This window comes from Echinops telfairi, unplaced genomic scaffold (assembly GCF_000313985.2).
Source record: "Echinops telfairi isolate 266 unplaced genomic scaffold, ASM31398v2 ScPeMD7_5;HRSCAF=22, whole genome shotgun sequence".
NCBI lineage: Eukaryota > Metazoa > Chordata > Mammalia > Afrosoricida > Tenrecidae > Echinops > Echinops telfairi.
The window spans coordinates 3,393,531-3,410,682 of NW_022103901.1; the positions used below are offsets into that span (position 1 = coordinate 3,393,531).

The following is a 17,152-nucleotide window of genomic DNA, read 5'->3' on the forward strand; positions in this document are numbered from 1 at the left end:
TCTCCATTGCTGGCCTCCTCCCCCACTGGGGCAGCCATCCTCCTCCTCGAATGCAGGGACCTTGGCCACTTGGAGGGGAGGTGGGCCCCAGCCCCAGGGTGGCAGCTGCATTAGAACTGTCCTTAGATTCCCCTGGGGCCCTATCTGGAAACCCCTCCCCTTCAGGCCTTCCAGGGCTGGGGGTGGATGAGATGGGACTGTGGGTGTGGGGTGGCAGCTTTCCCCCAGTTCACCCCCTTCCATCCTAATGGAGTGGGCGCTTCCACTGCCATTTTAACGGGGGCGCCTGTTGGGCCAGAGAGGTAAAGCCACTGGCCCAAGGTCATGCAGCAGGGGCTAAACTGACAGACCCTTCCAGCCTCCCTTTGGGCTCACTGTGCTGGATGGAGCCCCGACTCCCACTCAGCAATTATTAGGCCCTTGGTTAGTGCTGGGCTTCCAGTGGTCAACAACGATGGGCATGCCTGGAGCCTTTCCTAGGTGAGGGGGCACGGTGTATGCTGAACATCCCAGCGGTGTCAAGGACAGGGGTCCTAGGTTGATTGGGGGAGGTGGTCCAGCTGAGCAGCTCTGGGGGTAAGGGAAGGTGTGGGAGTGTTGCAGGTAGAGGGAGGCCCTGAATGTTGCAGGTGTGCAAAGGCCCTGAGGCCGGAAGAGCCTAGAAAGCCGGAGATGGCTGCCAGGAGGGTTCGAGGCTGGGCTGGTCGCTGCAGACAGACTTCAGGGCCTTTCCTTGGGGAGGGGGTAGAGAGTTGGAGGCCCTGGCTCTTGGGGTTACGGCAGGAGCAGGGAGTGCTTGTGGGTGCCCTTGAAAGCCAAGGGGCAAGCCTGGGCAGGTAGTCCTGTCCAGGAAGGTTTGCACCATCCAGACTGATTCAGGATGACAGGGCAGGAAGAGGGGAAGCCGGGGTCAGGAGAAGCCTTGGCTCATTGATGCCTTTAAAGGGGGAAGGGGAGCCAGGGGAGGGCTTAGGGAAGAGGTTGGGGCTTGGGGCCCGGCTGGTTCAGGATCCCCTTCTTGTTCCCAAGTTAGTTGACAACACCCCCCTGCCCCCCCTTTCTGGGATGGGAAGGCTCCTGGTGAGCCTGGGCAGCCTGGGAGGGGGCTGCCAAGACTCGTTGTGGACTGCCTTGTGTGGCAAGGGGGTGGGGTCTGCGCTGCCGCCCCACGTTGGGAAATCCAGGCCCGGAAGCTGCTAGCAATCACCTAGGCCTGCACAGACCGGGCCTGGGCCACAAGCTACAGCCTGCTCTCTGGCCTCAGTTTACTTGCTTCGGGACAGCTCTACCTCTGTGAGGTCCATTAATGCTGGTCTTCCACGTCTGGTGCCACCCCCTGCTGCCCCGCCCATTTCCTGCCTTTCCTCTGTGTCAGCAGCTTCCCCAGCCAGATCCCTCCCCTCTGGCCAGCTGTGCGCAGTGCACTCCCCAGGGCCTGGCCTGGATCCTGGCTCAAGTGCTGTGTCAGACGCTGGTTTGCTGGGGAACTGCTGTGGCTGGGCTTTGCAGGGTGTGTACGAGCTCAGCAGAGGAGGCAGGGAACCGCCAAGTCAGGATAGAGGAGGGAGTGGGGATTGGACAGGGTCGTAGAGAGCAGACTAGAAGGGGGTGGGGGGCTGGAAGGCCACAGCGGGTTCCAGGTCCCTCCCCCAAGTAGGCTGAGGGGAGGGGAAGGGCATGGTCAGAACCGCTTGCTCTAGGGGTTTGGGGGAACTCTTAAGACACCCCTAAGAGACCTGAGAACTGGGGCCCTGTGGAGGCTTTAGAGGAAGGGGGTGCCACACACATTTTCGGTCAGGCCTGGAGAGCGAGGAGGGAGATGAGGGAGGAGGGAGGTGGGGGCGGCAGGCAGGGGCCTGAGGCACCTCCTATGCTTGTCACCAGCTCCCACTAGGGAGACATGTCTGTAGGCAAGGGCCCGGGGCGCCTGTGACTCAGGCTTTCTGTGTAGCTGTTGTCAAAAAGAAAAATCCGCAGAAAAGCCCGTTCCCATAGTAACCGGGTTCTAATTAGAGACTTGGAGGCTGAGTAGGCCTCTGGCAGCGGCTGGGCTGGGCAGGAGAGCCTGCTTGCAGACCCAAGTGTCCTGGCAGATGGGAGGGGATGGATCCTACCTTCTTCCAGGTGGGCAAACGGAGCTGCAGGAGGTTGGGGGGCGGGGGGACTGCTGCCACTTTGGGACCTCTAGTGGCCCCCTTGGCCATTGCTAGCTGAACTCATGATGAGGGCCCTGGTGATATTACTGAGCCCAGCTGAACTTCAGTTTTGTCCCTGGTCAGGTGGAGGCGTTCAAACAATTCCTGCTACGGCTTGCCATGAGCCCATTCCCACTTGTTGCCACCCTAGAGGCTTTCTACTCCCTTAAAGATATGGAGAAACCCACAGGGCCGGTCTACTCTGCCCCACAGAGTGGCGGGGAGGTCAAGCCACACCCACCACTTGACTGTCCCTTGGTCGGGCTGCGGTGGCCAGCCTGCTCCTATGGTGCTAGAAGCTGTGCTAGTCAGGCCACCCATGATGGACTGGTTCCAGTGAGCTTCCAGACCCAAGACTAGCAAGAAACATCAGAAACCTAGTTCCCCAAACTCCAAACCACTCACCCATAACACCTCAACTGCCATTGAGTCAATCCCAGCTCACAACAACCCGATAAGACAGGCCAGAACGGCCCCTGTGGCTTTCTGAGATGGTAGCTCTTTACAGGAGTAGAAAGCCAACTCTCTTCCCCTTGGAACAGTTGGTGGTTTTGAACTGTTGATCTTTCAGTTAGTAGCCCAACGTGTAACCACTGCACCACCAAGGCTCCCCAAACTGGCCAGTGGAAAACCTACGGCTTGATGCAGCTGGAAGACGAGTCCTCATGTGGTGGGTGGCCTCACATGACAGTGTCCGCGACAGTAGACTTGAGCAGGGCAAGCAGCCACTGAGGCACGGCCAGACAGGGCAGCTAGCAACTAGAGCCTAGGCTCAGGGGCCACTCTCACTTTGGGGCTCAGCAGCCCTTGCTGTAAGGTGCTGTTGATTTGGTGCCGCCCCATCGTGCTCTGTATACAACAGCAGGGAACCCTGCCCGGCCTCGCGCATTGTATTTGAGCCCTTTGTTGGGGCCACAGTGTCAGTCTGTCTCAAGGAGGGTTTTCTTCTACTCTACCATAGACAGGATGCTCTTCTGCAGGGACTGGTCTCCCCCGATAACCCGTCCAAATCTCCCGACCTCCCTTCTAAGGAACATTCTAACCGAACGTTTCCCAAGAGAGATTTGAATCTGGAATCTGACACGTGGAGCTTAAGCCCAGGCGATCTGCTTCCAGAAATTAGCCGAAGAAAAACCTATACATATGCTTTCTTTCTCAGTGCCCTGGATAGAATACTTCAGTTCTCTAGCCTTTCTTACTGTCTGACTTTTGTGTGCACACGAGGTGACTGAAAACACTACGGCTTCAGTCAGGCACACCTGAGCCTTCCCCGTGACACCTTTTCTTTTAATACTCAACCAGAGGGCATCGCTTAGACTGGAGGCGGCACCAGGCTTACTTGCAAAGCTGTGCTAGATAGTAGTTATGCGTTTGACTGCAATCGAAAGGTCAGAGTTCCAAATCACCAGCTGGTCCTTGGGAGAAAATTGAGGCTTTCTACTCCTGTAAAGAGTTACAGCCTCAGAAGCTCACAGGGGCCGTTCTGCCTGTCCCATAGGGTTGCTGTGAGCGTGCGGGAGTTAGCACAAGCCCCCAGGGCTGGGCTGGAGATTCAGCTCTCCCCCCCGCCCCCCCTCACATCCCCGATCCATCAGCACCCGTGAGCGTGTCCCTTGTTCCCACTTCCTGGGAGCTCCGTGCCCCCTCTGTCTTTTGGGCTGCTGGGGAGGGATGGGTAGGGCTCCCCTCTTATTTGTTCCCTTTCTTCCTGCCCATCAACTCTCCTCCAGTCCCCCACCTCCTCTCTGGACAGATGGTGTTGTATGGCCAGTGGGGACTGGGACCCCCAGGGCAGGTCTCCTGGTCCAGGGGGAGGACTGTGGTCATTTTGCTGGGGGTCTCCTGTAAAAACCTGTGTGCGGCTGGGTTGTCTAGCGAAACATAAACAACTGACACTCCTTTGTGTTAATAGGAACTTCATATCAAGAAGTAACTTTTTATCAGGAAAGCATCCCAGCCCAGACCAACCTAAGTCCATGGGTCTGCGGCTAGTGGAGCTGGCTTCAGACTCAGGTAGCTGCAGAATGATGATGTAGAAGCAGTGAAGTGGGCATGGTGGGTGCAGATCTCATGGGGTCCCCCTGGAAGCAAGCAGAGGCCCAGCAAGCAGGAAGAAGGAGTTTCCAGTGTCTCCCTTATAAAAGAGGCCACACCCCCAGGAAGGTGCCAAAAGACTGTCACTTGATTGACAGGGTAGACATGTTCACACCAGGTCAAGTTGGCATAAAATCACTGCCACAAAGTCCAAGGCCCTTTTGGGTGGGATGGAGGGTTTGAGGAGGGGGCTAACTCCTTGGTAATCTCCAGTAGCCCCGTGGCATCAGCGGAGGTGGGGCAGGTTGTCTGATTTGTGGGGTCCTCTGGCTGAGGGAGGTCTGAGTTAGGGGACTCTGGCCCTGGTTCCCTTCTGGGTGGTGGTTTGGAGTATCCAGCAGGATGTGGATGGCAGGCAAGCTCACACAGGGCTGGGGCAGCCCCAGGGTGGCTGGGTCCAGGAGGGCACCAGGCAGAGGGCAGGTTTGGGGATGTGGCAAGAAGAGGAGCTCTGCCCGAGAGCCTCCAAGCCCCTGCTGTGTGACTGTGGGCGAGGATGGTTATAGAACCACAGGAGAGGCCCCCTGGCTGGCCAGCCTGTTTCCTCCTCTGGCGAGTGTTGGCCTGCTCTCCACCGAGTAGAGGGCTGCAACAGGTGTGGCAGTGGCCTGGCTGCTGAGGGTCTTAGCATCGGGGTGCTGGGAGACACCCATTGAGTGTCTGTTTGACCCAAAGACTGCTTTCAGGTTTCATCAGGAGAAGCACATATGCTGCAGGGGGGCGTGGGCCAGAGAGGGGGAGGAGGTGTTTGCAAAAAACTATGGCTATAAAGGTGGTGGTGACCCTGTTGGTTTCTGAGACTAACTATACGGGAATAGAAAGTCTCACCTTTGTCTTGTGGACTGGCTAGTTGTGAGTTGGGTTGGCAGCCACTAGGCCACCAGGGCTCCTTTGGGATACACAGCTGCACACACACAAAGACACGTGTGCACTGCCGGGCTCCGTCTGCAGAGAAGGCAGCAGGCGTGCACTTGGGATGAGGAGGGTGTAGCTGGGTAGGATATTGGAAGCAAGGTGCTTGCCACTGTGGTTCGTGGGTTTGGGTGGGGGGTGAGGATGTGAATGTGTGCCACGTCCTTTCTTCATCTTTCGGCTTTAAGTTTCCACGTGGCCAGGCTGGAAGCCCTGGGTGTGGGTCCTACCTGCTGCCCCCCACCCACTCACCCCACCCCACCCCATCCCCATTGTTCATCTGGCAATTTTGGTTTATTTAAAGCACAACCCTGACATCATACTATTCCATCTCCAAATGCTTCCATATGGCTCTGGAAAACGAGGCCCGGCTTTCTGCCACCCCTGCGGTTAGCAGCAACCCTTCGTATCCAACCCTGCTGCTCTCGGTCCCGGGCCTCCACCGGCTCAGGAGTGTCTTTCTCTTTACCTTAGGCCCTTTTTAGGGTGACTCCCCTGAGCGTTTGCAAAGCCTGCTGGTGTGTCCCCAGTCAACACTGCACAGATCTTTGGGGGTGCTGGTTGCTGGCCCCTCCCTCCCTGTTTCAGCACCCTCCCCATTTCCTCCTGCCTTCTGGCTTTTCCTTCTGGACACAGGCTGGCCTTTGGGTCTTTGGGAGCACAGGTGTGACTGGACCTGTCACAGGTGTGTAGACCTGTCTGGTGTTTGGCGGCCAGGTGATCTGTCCACGAGTGGGTTTAAAGGGTGAAGGATGCCTTTTTGTCGTTGGGCTTGTTCGAAGAGAGAGTGGTCTTGGGGCTGCCTGGCCCCACCCACGCCCAGCGAGGTCCTGCAACACTTGAGCTTCTCCCTTTGTGTGGGATGCAGGAGAGAGAGAAAGAGAGTCAGAGTCAGCCGGGAGGAGCTGAGTGTTTTAGGGAAAGCCCTGGGGCTGCTGTAACAGGACAGAAATCCATCCTCTCTGGGTCTTGGAGGCTGCATGTCAGAGATAATGGGTCAGCTCCGCTGATTCTGCTGACGGGCAAGTGCATGGGCCCTCCCTCTTGGCTCTGCCTGTGGTCCTTGGCCTTTATTGACTTACACCTCAACCTCAGTGTCCCCGGCGTAGATGCCTCCCCATCTCTCCACCTTTAAAAGGGCACCTGTCTGATGGGTCTCCTCTTAAAACTACAGACCCTTCTCTGACTGAGGCCATGTCTCCCGGCCGTGAACACACCTTTCTGGGAAATACCCTGTAGCTTACAGGGCGGCCATGGGAACCGGTACCACCCTCAGGCTCTCTCCACAGGCATGGACCTGTCGGCCAATCAGGACGAAGAGACCGACCAGGAGACCTTTCAGCTGGAGATTGACCGTGACACCAAAAAGTGCGCCTTCCGCACCCACACGGGCAAGTACTGGACGCTGACGGCGACTGGGGGCGTGCAGTCCACAGCCTCCACCAAGTGAGTGTCCCCCGACCCCCTCAACACCCTCCGCCCTCGGCCGCCTTGCACTCCGAGAGGCCCCTGACCTGCCCCCGCTGCCCGCAGGAATGCCAGCTGCTACTTTGACATCGAGTGGTGCGATCGGCGCATCACTCTGCGCGCCTCCAATGGCAAATTTGTGACAGCCAAGAAGAATGGGCAGCTGTCGGCCTCGGTGGAGACCGCAGGTACTTGGGGCGGCAAGGAAGAGTAGCTCCCCCCGGGAGGTGGCCCCTGCCCACCCTATAGCAGACTCACCGCCCCTCCCCCACTCTTGGGACAGGGGACTCGGAGCTCTTCCTCATGAAGCTCATCAACCGGCCCATTATCGTCCTGCGAGGGGAACATGGTTTCATCGGCTGCCGCAAGGTCACCGGCACCCTGGACGCCAACCGCTCCAGCTACGATGTCTTTCAGCTGGAGTTCAACGACGGCGCCTACAACATCCGAGGCAGGCCTGCGGGGGACGGGGCGGGGCGGGGCCACGCAGGAGGACTGGGACCAACGCTCGGAGCTGGGAGGGCCCCCACAACCCTGAACCCCACGTGTGGCCACGTGTCCTCCATTGCGATCAGGCCCGCGAGCGTGGTGGGGCTCAGAATCGCGATTGGTGGGGAGGGGGCACTACTCCGTGAAGGCGCGGAGTTTTGGGGAGCAGGGGCGGCCTGACACCCTCACCCCCCTTCTTCCCCAGACTCCACAGGCAAGTACTGGATGGTAGGCAGCGACTCCTCGGTCACCAGCAGCAGCGACACCCCCGTGGATTTCTTCTTTGAGTTCTGTGACTACAACAAGGTGGCCATCAGGGTGGGTGGGCACTACCTGAAGGGCGACCACGCGGGGGTCCTGAAGGCGTCCGCCGAGACCATTGACCCCGCCACACTCTGGGAATACTAGGTGCCCCCCCCCCAATCCCCGTGCCCCAGCCCACTCCCTGCTAACTTCCTTCTCTAGGTGGGCTCCGAGCTGGTATGGAGCCCCTTGTCTTTCAAACTGGAAACCCCAGCGAAAATGGTGCCCCTCCCCCGCGACCCCCCAGCCTGCCTCTCAGAGGGGTCAATGGATGTGCCCGGTCACTGTGTAGAATCAGCACGGTCGGGTCCTCCACCCAGGCAAGGCTGGCTCGCTTTCTTCTGACCTCAGTCGACTCTGAGCCTTATTGCCCCGAAGCAGTCAAGAGGAATTGGGGGGGGGGGGGTGTCCGTGGTGGGATTCTCCTGCCCCACTCCCATCCCTCGGGGTGGGGGTGGAGTGTTCTGAGCTTAGTACAGAGGGCCAGCTCTGCCTACTGCACGCTGTGGGGTCCCCTCCTCCGACCTCAAGTCTAGTCTTCACCCTCCCTGCTCTGACTGGAAGCAGAAAATGACCAAATCAGTATTTTTTTTAAAGGAGTTTATTGCTGGTGGCGCCCTGGCAAGCATGTAGTCCCCAAGGGGACTGCCACAGCTGGCGGGGGTCAGATGGGCACCCCTAGTTCGGAGCTTCCGGCCTCCACTTCTCTAAGGGGCTCTCTTCTGGCCTCTGCCTGTGTCCCACCTGGTGGTGCTGGCTGCCCTCCCCCACAGGGCCAGAGCCCTGCAGCAGGATCGGTGCTCCACACTTGTGACTGGAATCTTCTGGAACCTTCTGGAATCCTGGGGTCTCCTGGCCCCACACTGCCTCGCTGCCCTGCCAGCCCCTCCCACTGCTGGTTTGTGTGCCCTGCATCTCACTCTGGGTGTCTTGGTCTTTCGTTGTTTGTAAGTCACTTGTATCTCTCAACGCCCATGATAGTAGCTTCAAACTGGAAAAAGAATAAAACATTAAGTCCGATGCCTGGGGTCCGCATGTGCGTCTGGGGGTGGAGGTGGGGGGTTTGGACCGGCAGTGGGCCCAGTTGGATCTCTGGGGCCCCTTCCAGAATCATCAGGTGCCCTGGTGGCCGCAAGGGGAGGTGGCTTAAACCAGGGCTCCCACAAGGCTGCCCCTGCCCTCCACCTGGTGGGGTGGGCATATATATGGGCACCTGCAAGGGGTAGGGCCCATGTGCGGGTGAAGCCTCAATACTGAGGATTCTAATTTTGCCTATCATGTAATCGGATGGATAGATACTCCGGATCCGTATCCCTCCTTACCATGAACCAAGGTTCTCTGGTGTACACCTCGGAGCCCGAGGCCTCTCACTCTCTCACAACAGTGGCTTCGGTCCTGTGGGTTCAGGCTGTGCCCAGAGTGGGGGAGGTGTGTCTGTGGAGGAACTGGAACCAGACCGTTTCAAGCTGAAGGCTGGGGAAGTTTCTAGACTGTTCAGTGCTGGGCTCCTGGGCCTTTCTTCCAGTCTCCTTGAATCCCATGCATCCTGGGCTGAGAATCCCTGGTGGCCTGATAGTTAAGTGCTTGACTACTAATGAGAGGTCAGAGGTTAGAAGTCATCAGCTTCTGAGGAAGAAAGATGACAGGCTGCTGCTGCCCTGCCCTGCTGGCTTCCGTAGGTGAGGGCTGAGGAGACTGCAGGGGGCTAGGGTCAATCCTAAGTGAATCCCTTCAGGACATGTTGAACAGCGTTGTTGGGGGTGAGGGAGGCAGGGACCACTTGCTCATTTACTCAGCAGGGAATGTGGTCTGAGCAAGGGCACAGCAGGCAGACATAGGGACAATCCCCATGGCAAGCTGGCTCTCTGCTGGTTATGAAACTATGGATATCTGGCCTGTGATTGGTCCCAAGGGCCCATACTTTGGAGGCAGATGAGGACAGATGGTGTCCTGGAAGGGGGATGCTGGGCCCCAATGCAAGGGAATGCTTGAGTTTTCAGAAGCAAGCAACCGAATAGTCACAAGGCTAGGGTGGGGACCCCAAGCTGGTAGCCCCTACTCATGAATTCTAGCCTGGCCATGGGCAGCTTTCAGGGAAGAGCAGAGTCGTCCTGGCTTAAAACCCCCCCCCAAATCAGGAACAATTTTCAGCCTGTGAGAAGCTTACTGGGCCTGGGACACGTGCCATGTGAGTGCAGGAGCCCAATACCATGATGGGAGTTCAGGTTAGGGTTCCCAGAGGAAGTGCCCTTGCCGAGCACCAAGAAGATAGAGCAACTGGAGTGTAAGGAAGAGCAATCCTTTCGGAGGGGAGTGGCTTACGGATTTCTGGGAAGAAGGGGCCAACCAGGACTGAAGGGGTCTGAAGGAAGATAGATCTTGGGGAAGCACATGGACTATCTTGAGCACAAACAGGGCTCCCTGTGGGCCTCCAGAGCCCTCCTTCCATCACAACCACTGCTTGCCTGGCCCCTAGAGCTGGGGTTTAGGAGCCCAGGGCGGGATTTCTGCTTTGCTCCCACCTTGGGGCAATGTCATTTCCTCAGCAGTTTCTACAAGCTTGTGTGTGTTCCTATCAGTTCACTAGCACATGCAGGCACACACAAACACTTTTTGCTCTTCATACCCATTTACCCAGTTCCAATCTGAGCCCACACACTGCCTCTAGCACACCATTCCCCCCCTTAAGAATGTATTCAATAGACAGGACTTTGTGCTCCCTTTGTTACAGTTTTCAGTCCTAACCTGTCCTATGGGGTCACTGTGAGCCGGCATTGACTCGATGGCAGGGAGTTTGTTTTTGGGTTACCCTACATCCTAGTTCATGGAATAGTGTCTGGGGTCTTAATAACTTGCAAGCAGCCATCTAGGCACAGGAATTGGTCTCTATTTAGAGCAATGGAGGAAGAGGGCATCAGTAAGTGGAACATGCGACCAATTGTTCCTCTGGAGAGCAGAACCACGTAAGTGTTGGAGTGCCTGGATACCTTGGGCAGGAGGACTCTCTTGGTGTTCTGGGGTTGTCCTACCAAATAGGTGATTTAAACTGAGGTGCACAGTCTCACATGTCTGGAGGTTCAGTGCATAGACAACCGCATGGACAAGCCTGGCAGCAGCATGTTGGGTCAAACAAGTTGGCCCTGGAATCTGGTTGGAAAGCAGATACAAATACCCAAGACATAGAATGAGGAAGCTGCTCTTGTCAGGAGGGCGGAGTCCCCTAGAGCTGTTTTTCGGGGCAGATACTCCGAGAGGCAGACAGGGGTGTCCAGTGACGGGTGCTTCTACTGACCACAGGTCCAGCACACTGCCCTGCAGCAACCATGCCCCACATCTTGTTCCACTCAGTGCCCCCTGAAGATGCTGTCACCGCTCCCCATTCACTGCCAAGCAACTGCCTGAACTGTCCCAAAGCCACCAGGCTAGGAAGGAATCTGATGGGGGACACTTGAAGACTGCCAACTTGTCTGGGGACTGATCTTTTGAATCCACCTTGTATACACCCACACACAACTCTTGATCCGTGGACTCTCGAGTCCATTGTGCAAGGCACACCTTCAGGCTGGTGTGAGGTGGCTGAGTGAGTGCAGGGGAGCTCTCCGCTGTCATCAGCAGGCTGGAGAACAGGTGGCCAGCCCAGCCCAGCCCAGCGAGCCTTGCTGTAGAGAGCAGCAAAGACAGGGAAGACTTAGGGGCTGTAACTTCAAAGGTGCTGTCCCTGAGTGGGGACCAACCCTGGCAGCAGGTAACAGGGAGGACAATACAGGCTAGTTGGAGGGAGGGCTGGGAGGTGGTAGGAGGGGAAAGGGTCACCACTGAGTCTTTCATTCAGAAAGAACTGCAGAGCAGTCTGACTTGGCTATAAACCTACGAACTGCGGTGGGTGCAGGAACAGGTCCCAGGGGAACCAGACTGAATAGTCATTAGAAAAGATGAATCAGTGAATATGCAGCCTCCCTCCCACTCCATGGTGTGAGATTGGTACCAAGGTCCAGCTGTGATGGGAGCCCGGTGGGGGCGGGGCAGGAAAGGCTGGCCTGTAAGCTCACCCTCTTGTACCCATCAGGGACTATGGCCCATATCCAGGTTCTCTACCAAATCATTTCCTGTATTTCTTCAGCAGATGTGGCTCTGGCCTTGAAGGGGTTCCCTCCCCACCCATCCCCCAGACTTGGTAGACCCCCAGCAGAGGTGGGAAAGGGGAGCCCTCTTTGGTTCTAAAGAGACCCAGCAACATACACCCCAGACCCTTCTACAGTTGCTCCTGCACACAGAGAGCTGGCAAAGAGTGCACCAACATTTATTTACAAAAAGTCCAAGTTACATATGATACAGGCTTTTTACACACAGTAGTTTAAATTCAGTGGCTAGTTTATGCATGTCACTACTGGAAGGTACAGAAAAACTTAAGATTAAACTACGTATTCATTTCTTCACTATTCTCATCCAAAGTGGTGGACATGCACTTTCTCGTTCCCACTTCTGACTCCTGTGATGTGCAAACACTCCAGCCCTCTCTCCCTTTTTAAGGCAAGTGAAGTGGACTGTCGTGAGTGGTCCCTCCCCTGGGGAGCAAGAGGCATGGCTGTGGCTCAGAGAGGAGCAGGCGTGGGCTCTTGCTGATTCTGAGACAAGGACCGACCTGGGTTCCTGTCACTGTGTGTGCCACTGGTTGGTTACACAGGGCCTGGGTTCTTGTCAGCGCACACACTGGTTCTTGGGAGGTCTCACCCAGGTTTGGTCCCACCACTCAGGGCTCCTGCTCGTCTGGAGCCCGTGGCAGGGATAAAGAGGAATGCTGGGTCAGGGAGATCATCATGGAAGGGCAGGAGCAGCTAGACCCTCACCATCAAATGTGGCTGGCAACATGTGAGGTCACCTCAGAAAGGACTAATTAATATTGGCTTGCTTGCTCGCCTATGGGACTGCATTATAAAGCTGGGCCCCCAGGGCACCTCGACCCTGGACTCTGTCATTGGGACTGCTGCCACTGTCCTGTAGCTGCCCGAAACCTGCAGCCCTGCCCTGAGCACAAAAGGGCTGCACAGATAATGGCGACAGGACCCCAGTGAAAAGGACTGCCCCCCCCCCCCCACTACGGTGAGGAACTGGTTCCAGAGGTCCCCTCTATGTATGGTGGGGCAGCAATTAGGGCTGGTGGCCCCATGTGGTGTGGCATCCACGGCCACCCCCATCGCTTAGAGAGCCCTTCCATAGAAGGTGGCAGGAACAGGCTTTCACTAATACGTAACGGTGGACTGGACCACGCACTCTCACCCCAAGGCACGTCTGTGGTACACCCACAGATGGCAGCTTGTCAGAAGGCACTGGTGCTTGGCAGGCCCCCAAGCAGGGAGGGGACTGTCTACGCCCTAAACTCTTACTCTTCCTGAGTGCCAGCTTTCCCATCTGGTCCCCTCAGCCTACCCGCAGAGATCACCTGCTCCCATACCCCACATCCTGGGGACAGAAGAAAGAGCAGGGGTCTTAGGAGGTACTGTTCACTCTACGAATCCTTGAAACACATTGAAGGAGTTGCTGGGCAGCAAGTGTACACAGCGGGCGGGCCTGGGGGTGGAGGATGTGCTAAGGTCTCTGACATATGTACCACACCTCTACCTTTCAGGTGCATGGCTCACCTTACCTGAAGTGCAGGACAAGTACAACCCCCTCAATTGAACAGATAGAAAAGCTTCTGGCTTCTGCTCTGCGGGGGGTTTGGGAGGGGGCCTCCCTTGGTGGCTCGAAGGCTCAGCTGCCAGTATGTAGATCTCCATCCTGTGATTACTGAGAAGACATGGAGGAGGCCAGGGACCGGATGGCTGACACTCTACGTACGAAGATAAGGAGCTATACTGCCTCCTCACCAAACCGCAGGAAGGGAAAAGCTGCTTGCTACCTGTAGTCCTGGAGTGGGGAGCACGGAGCACTGCTCAGAGACAGAGGGGAACTCTGGACCCCTGGGAAAAGTCGGAGGGAGCGGGCAGGGCACCGCTTAAACTACAACACAGACTGTACCGTGAGGCCAAGAAGGGGCAGGCGGGGGGGAAAGCAACCAGGCCCAGGCACTGGGGCAGGATCCTGAGGGAACCCATTGAGCCAAGGGCCATCCGAACTCTGAGAGGCCTGTCCTTGTCATTGGGAGCTTATCCTTGGGAGGGGGAGCATCCAGGAACTTAGACTGGTGTCTACTATGCAAGTGAGTGGAAGGACTTCCAGGGACCAGGCTTTGTTGCCAAAGTTCAGTCCCTCACTATGTGGCCCCGTAAGACCAGACCAAGCCCATGCCCGGTACCCATTGTCCCCAGCCTGCCTCCGCTCAGTCATCAAGGGCCTGGACTTCCCATGTGTGGGAAGGGTAAGCCAGGGATGTACCCCACCCCAGCCCCAGCCCCACACAGGCCTGAGAGCTGTCCTGGTGGAACCTCAGTCCTGGGGGGCTTCCTGGGCCGTCAGAATCGGTGGCGAGGCTGGGGACCAAAGTGCATGGGCAGGTTGTGCTCCAGGGGGACGTTAATGTGGGCAAAGTCATAGTTGACCCTCATGTTGGGCAGAGGGGGCACGTACGGCGCTGGGATGGGGCCCATGTTGAGGGGGAAGTTGTTGAACATGGGCCGCACGGGTGGCAAGGGGAAGTGTGGGTGCACAAAAGCGTAGGGGGGGATTTGCGGCTGGTGCAGATTCTGTGGGACAGGCCTGGGTAGGACCTCGATTCTCTGTACTTTCTCTGGAGGCTTCTCCAAGGGTGGCCCAATACGTTTGAAGGTGTTCTCTGAAAAGCACAGGGAATTCCATTCAGAAAACATGTACACCCACTTGGAACCAGGCAGTGTGGCCCCACACTCCCCCACAGCCAGGTGCTGATAGGCACGAGGTGGGGCCTGGGAAGGGGGACAGGTTCGATGCAGCACATGCTCAGCCCAGGGATCTACGAGCTGTCAGCATTACCCTGACTACTGGACGCAGGCATTCCCCAAGCTTGCTCACACACCTACCACAACAAAGAGCCAAGCACCATGGCCCTCCCAAGGAGCGCTGTATCCCGGTCACCTAGGCGCTCACCTCCTGCTCCAGATTACAACAGGGTGGATCTCTGTGTGATGCTTTCCTCGGGAGCCAGAGACGGGGGGCTTCTTACATGCTATTCCATTCTTCCCTCAACCTCCAGGGCTGGGCCCCCCATCTCTAGTCATGATCAGCTTCTAGTTACTCCCTAAGCTCAGCCTGCCCCAGACTTCTTTCTCTTTTAGCACCGTATGGCTTCTCCCCAGGGAGCTGTGACACCTCATGGTCAAGCCACCTACACAACACAATTTTCATCCCAGACCACCTGATCCCTGAGGCAGGGTTGAGTGCCAGGTTCCCCATGGGAGGGCCAGCAGCTGGGGCCCTGAGTAGTCCCTTGATGCCCTTAGTCCACTCCATGGCTTCTGTGGGTCTGCATGGACAGGGGCATTGCTGGGACCCTCAGTTGGGGCCTGTCATGGTATAGGGGTACACTTGCCTCCGTTTTTTCTCTTCTGCTCCTCTTCAGCCTCTTTCTGGATTTCCTCAATGAGCTTCTCATCGTCCTCCTGAAATAAAAGTCACAAAGTGTATGAGCTAATAGGGACTGCAGTGTATGCAACTGGCAGGGACAGTGGGCAAGGTTATCTCAGAACCCTGCTCACAGCACCCACACCTGTTCCTCCAGCAGCTCAACAGTGTACCCAGACACCATGCCTGGACCGAGGCCCGTGGAGAAGTGACTGGAGGGGCTGCAGGCAAGCAGAGGGTGGGAAAGTGGCAGCTAGAAAAGCAAACCGAGCAGATTCTGTGCAAAGCCTCATGGGTGAGTGAGCTGAAGTGGACAGAGGTCTTCTCAGGCACTGCTGACCCCTAGGGCTGGCATTCACCTCCTGAACCACTGTGGGTTATCAAGCCAGGGGGCAGTGGCCTGGCAGACTAAGGACAATCCCAGTCAGATGTTGCCATCCCTCCACCCAAAATACAACTCAACACATCTGCAAACTCCGGTTTTTTTGTTTTAACCCATGGGTCCCAGTGACCAGTTGACATTCAAGGAACTACTGAGATACGCGCACAGGGTTACACAGACCTGTGGATGGGCAAACACCCATGGGGCAGAGGCGAGTGTGGTGGCCTCAGTGATGGGGCTTCATAGTGGACAGCTGGCACAGTCGTACTATGCATGCCCTGACCCACAGTACTGAGTGACCTCACTGTGCAGCTGTGAAGCCAGAAGGATGCCAGAGCTAGGGCTTTTTCTCCACATGGTGGAATGGGATCAACGGGCAGGGTGGACATAGTTGGAAGGTGTCCACAGAAGTGTCAAGACAGACTCCCAAAGCCTTCAGGCTGAGGTGTTCCAGCAGAAAGGAGCACCACTGGGAGTTTATTGTTGTTGGTGGGGGAGGTGGAGTAGGGTGACAGTGTCACTGAGAGACAAGACCCCAGAAGGTACCTCTACCCTGATGGTTTAAGATGTTGCGGTGTTGCTCACTCTTTCAGCGCAGAGAGCCCCATGTGTGGCTGTGCACAGGCACCCTACAGATGCTGGCATTTTGGGGTTGTGATCACAGTTGTTGCTGACATTCCATCAGGATGGGACAATTTCACTGTGAAAGGCTCACTGACTCTCTCATCGGATTTCTGATGGGGCAAATGAATGAGCAGCAGGAGCTTCCTCAAGGGGCTAGCTTCTGGGCCCCTGGCTTTGCTGAGGGCAGGTGAGGGTGAGGGTTTGCAGAGCCTGTGAGCTCCACCACCAGTTAACCACATCACTCCCCCCACAGAAGCCACCCAGCTGTGAACCCGACTGAGCCTTACCTCACCTTGAAGCAGAACTCTGCCTGCCCCAGTCTGAGGACTATTTTTAGTCTGTTTTGTTCTAGAAAGTGCATCCTACCCTCTTTGAAGTACAATATTGCTCTTTCTCTCTGAAGCCTTCTATTCTTCACGAAATACAAAGACAAGGGCAAGGGCAAGTAGGCAGGACGAAGCACCTGTGTTGGTGAAGGGTGGAGCCAACCAAGGCCTGAAATCCCAGGGCCACCAGGATCCTTTCTCCAGGTCCACCTAATAGGCTGCAGCTAAGTTTGGGGGTAACGGAGGGGGAAGAGGGAGCTCCCCCTAGCCCTTCACATCAGCCAGAAACCAAAGTTCCAGACCAGGGTCTTCTCAGTGGGAGAGGCAGAGGGCTGACTGACTCACTGAGTGGCTAAGTCTCCTAGGTGGTGGCCTGGGCTCTTCTTGAAAGGCAGGAAACAAAGTGTCAGCCTTTCCTTGCTGACACACCTTCTCAGGAGGCTGAAGGGGGTGCAGTACTCTTTCTGCTTTCTTCCCACACAGAAATAGGGGTTTTATGCTCATGTACATTGCAGAATACCCTTAATTTCCTGATAATTAATGTAGCTCTATTAAGGCAATTTTGAGAAAACACACACACACACACACACACACACACACACACACACACACACAAATTCACCTGCAATTTCTTCCCAGAGTCAACTGTAGGAACATGGGTCTCTCACAGGAAAACGAGATACATTCTAGAACAGCAGCTCCCCTAGTTGCCTGGCCACATTTAGGCTGGCCTGTCCCTCTAGGGACATCCCGCACAGTCATAGGGAAGCTCAGCAGATCCTCGTCTCTTTGAGAGGAGACTGAGGCTTAGAGGAAGACCACCA

The 17,152-nt window shown here is 56.5% G+C and overlaps 2 protein-coding genes across 4 annotated transcripts in view; one reads left to right on the forward strand and one right to left on the reverse strand.

Annotated features, from left to right (window-relative positions):
- Positions 1-4,171: 4,171 nt before the first annotated feature.
- On the forward strand, positions 4,172-8,480 carry FSCN1 (fascin actin-bundling protein 1). The gene is made up of 5 exons (XM_004705546.2): positions 4,172-4,208; positions 6,491-6,647; positions 6,735-6,856; positions 6,952-7,119; positions 7,363-8,480. The coding sequence occupies exons 1-5, from the start codon at positions 4,172-4,174 to the stop codon at positions 7,563-7,565; spliced, it is 687 nt and encodes a 228-aa protein (XP_004705603.2). The 3' UTR covers positions 7,566-8,480.
- Positions 8,481-11,744: 3,264 nt separating this feature from the next.
- The window catches only part of RNF216 (ring finger protein 216), a 125,413-nt gene continuing 120,005 nt past the window's right edge, over positions 11,745-17,152 (reverse strand). For all 3 annotated transcript variants that reach the window (XM_004705550.3, XM_004705549.3, XM_045285765.1), the window contains exons 16-17: positions 14,965-15,034; positions 11,745-14,232 (exon numbers count right to left, since the gene is read on the reverse strand). In XM_004705550.3, coding sequence (XP_004705607.1) covers positions 13,913-14,232; positions 14,965-15,034 — 390 coding nt within the window. In that variant the 3' untranslated portion in view covers positions 11,745-13,912. The remainder of the gene's footprint in view (positions 14,233-14,964; positions 15,035-17,152) is intronic.

What these genes read in the sequence shown, in the direction of transcription:
- FSCN1 (XM_004705546.2), top strand. Translation starts at nt 4,172, where the DNA reads ATGGGTCTGCGGCTAGTGGAGCTGGCTTCAGACTCAG. An exon ending in GGCCTCGGTGGAGACCGCAG is followed by an intron (nt 6,857 to 6,951) that starts GTACTTGGGGCG and finishes CTCTTGGGACAG; the next exon opens with GGGACTCGGAGCTCTTCCTC. An exon ending in CGGCGCCTACAACATCCGAG is followed by an intron (nt 7,120 to 7,362) that starts GCAGGCCTGCGG and finishes CTTCTTCCCCAG; the next exon opens with ACTCCACAGGCAAGTACTGG.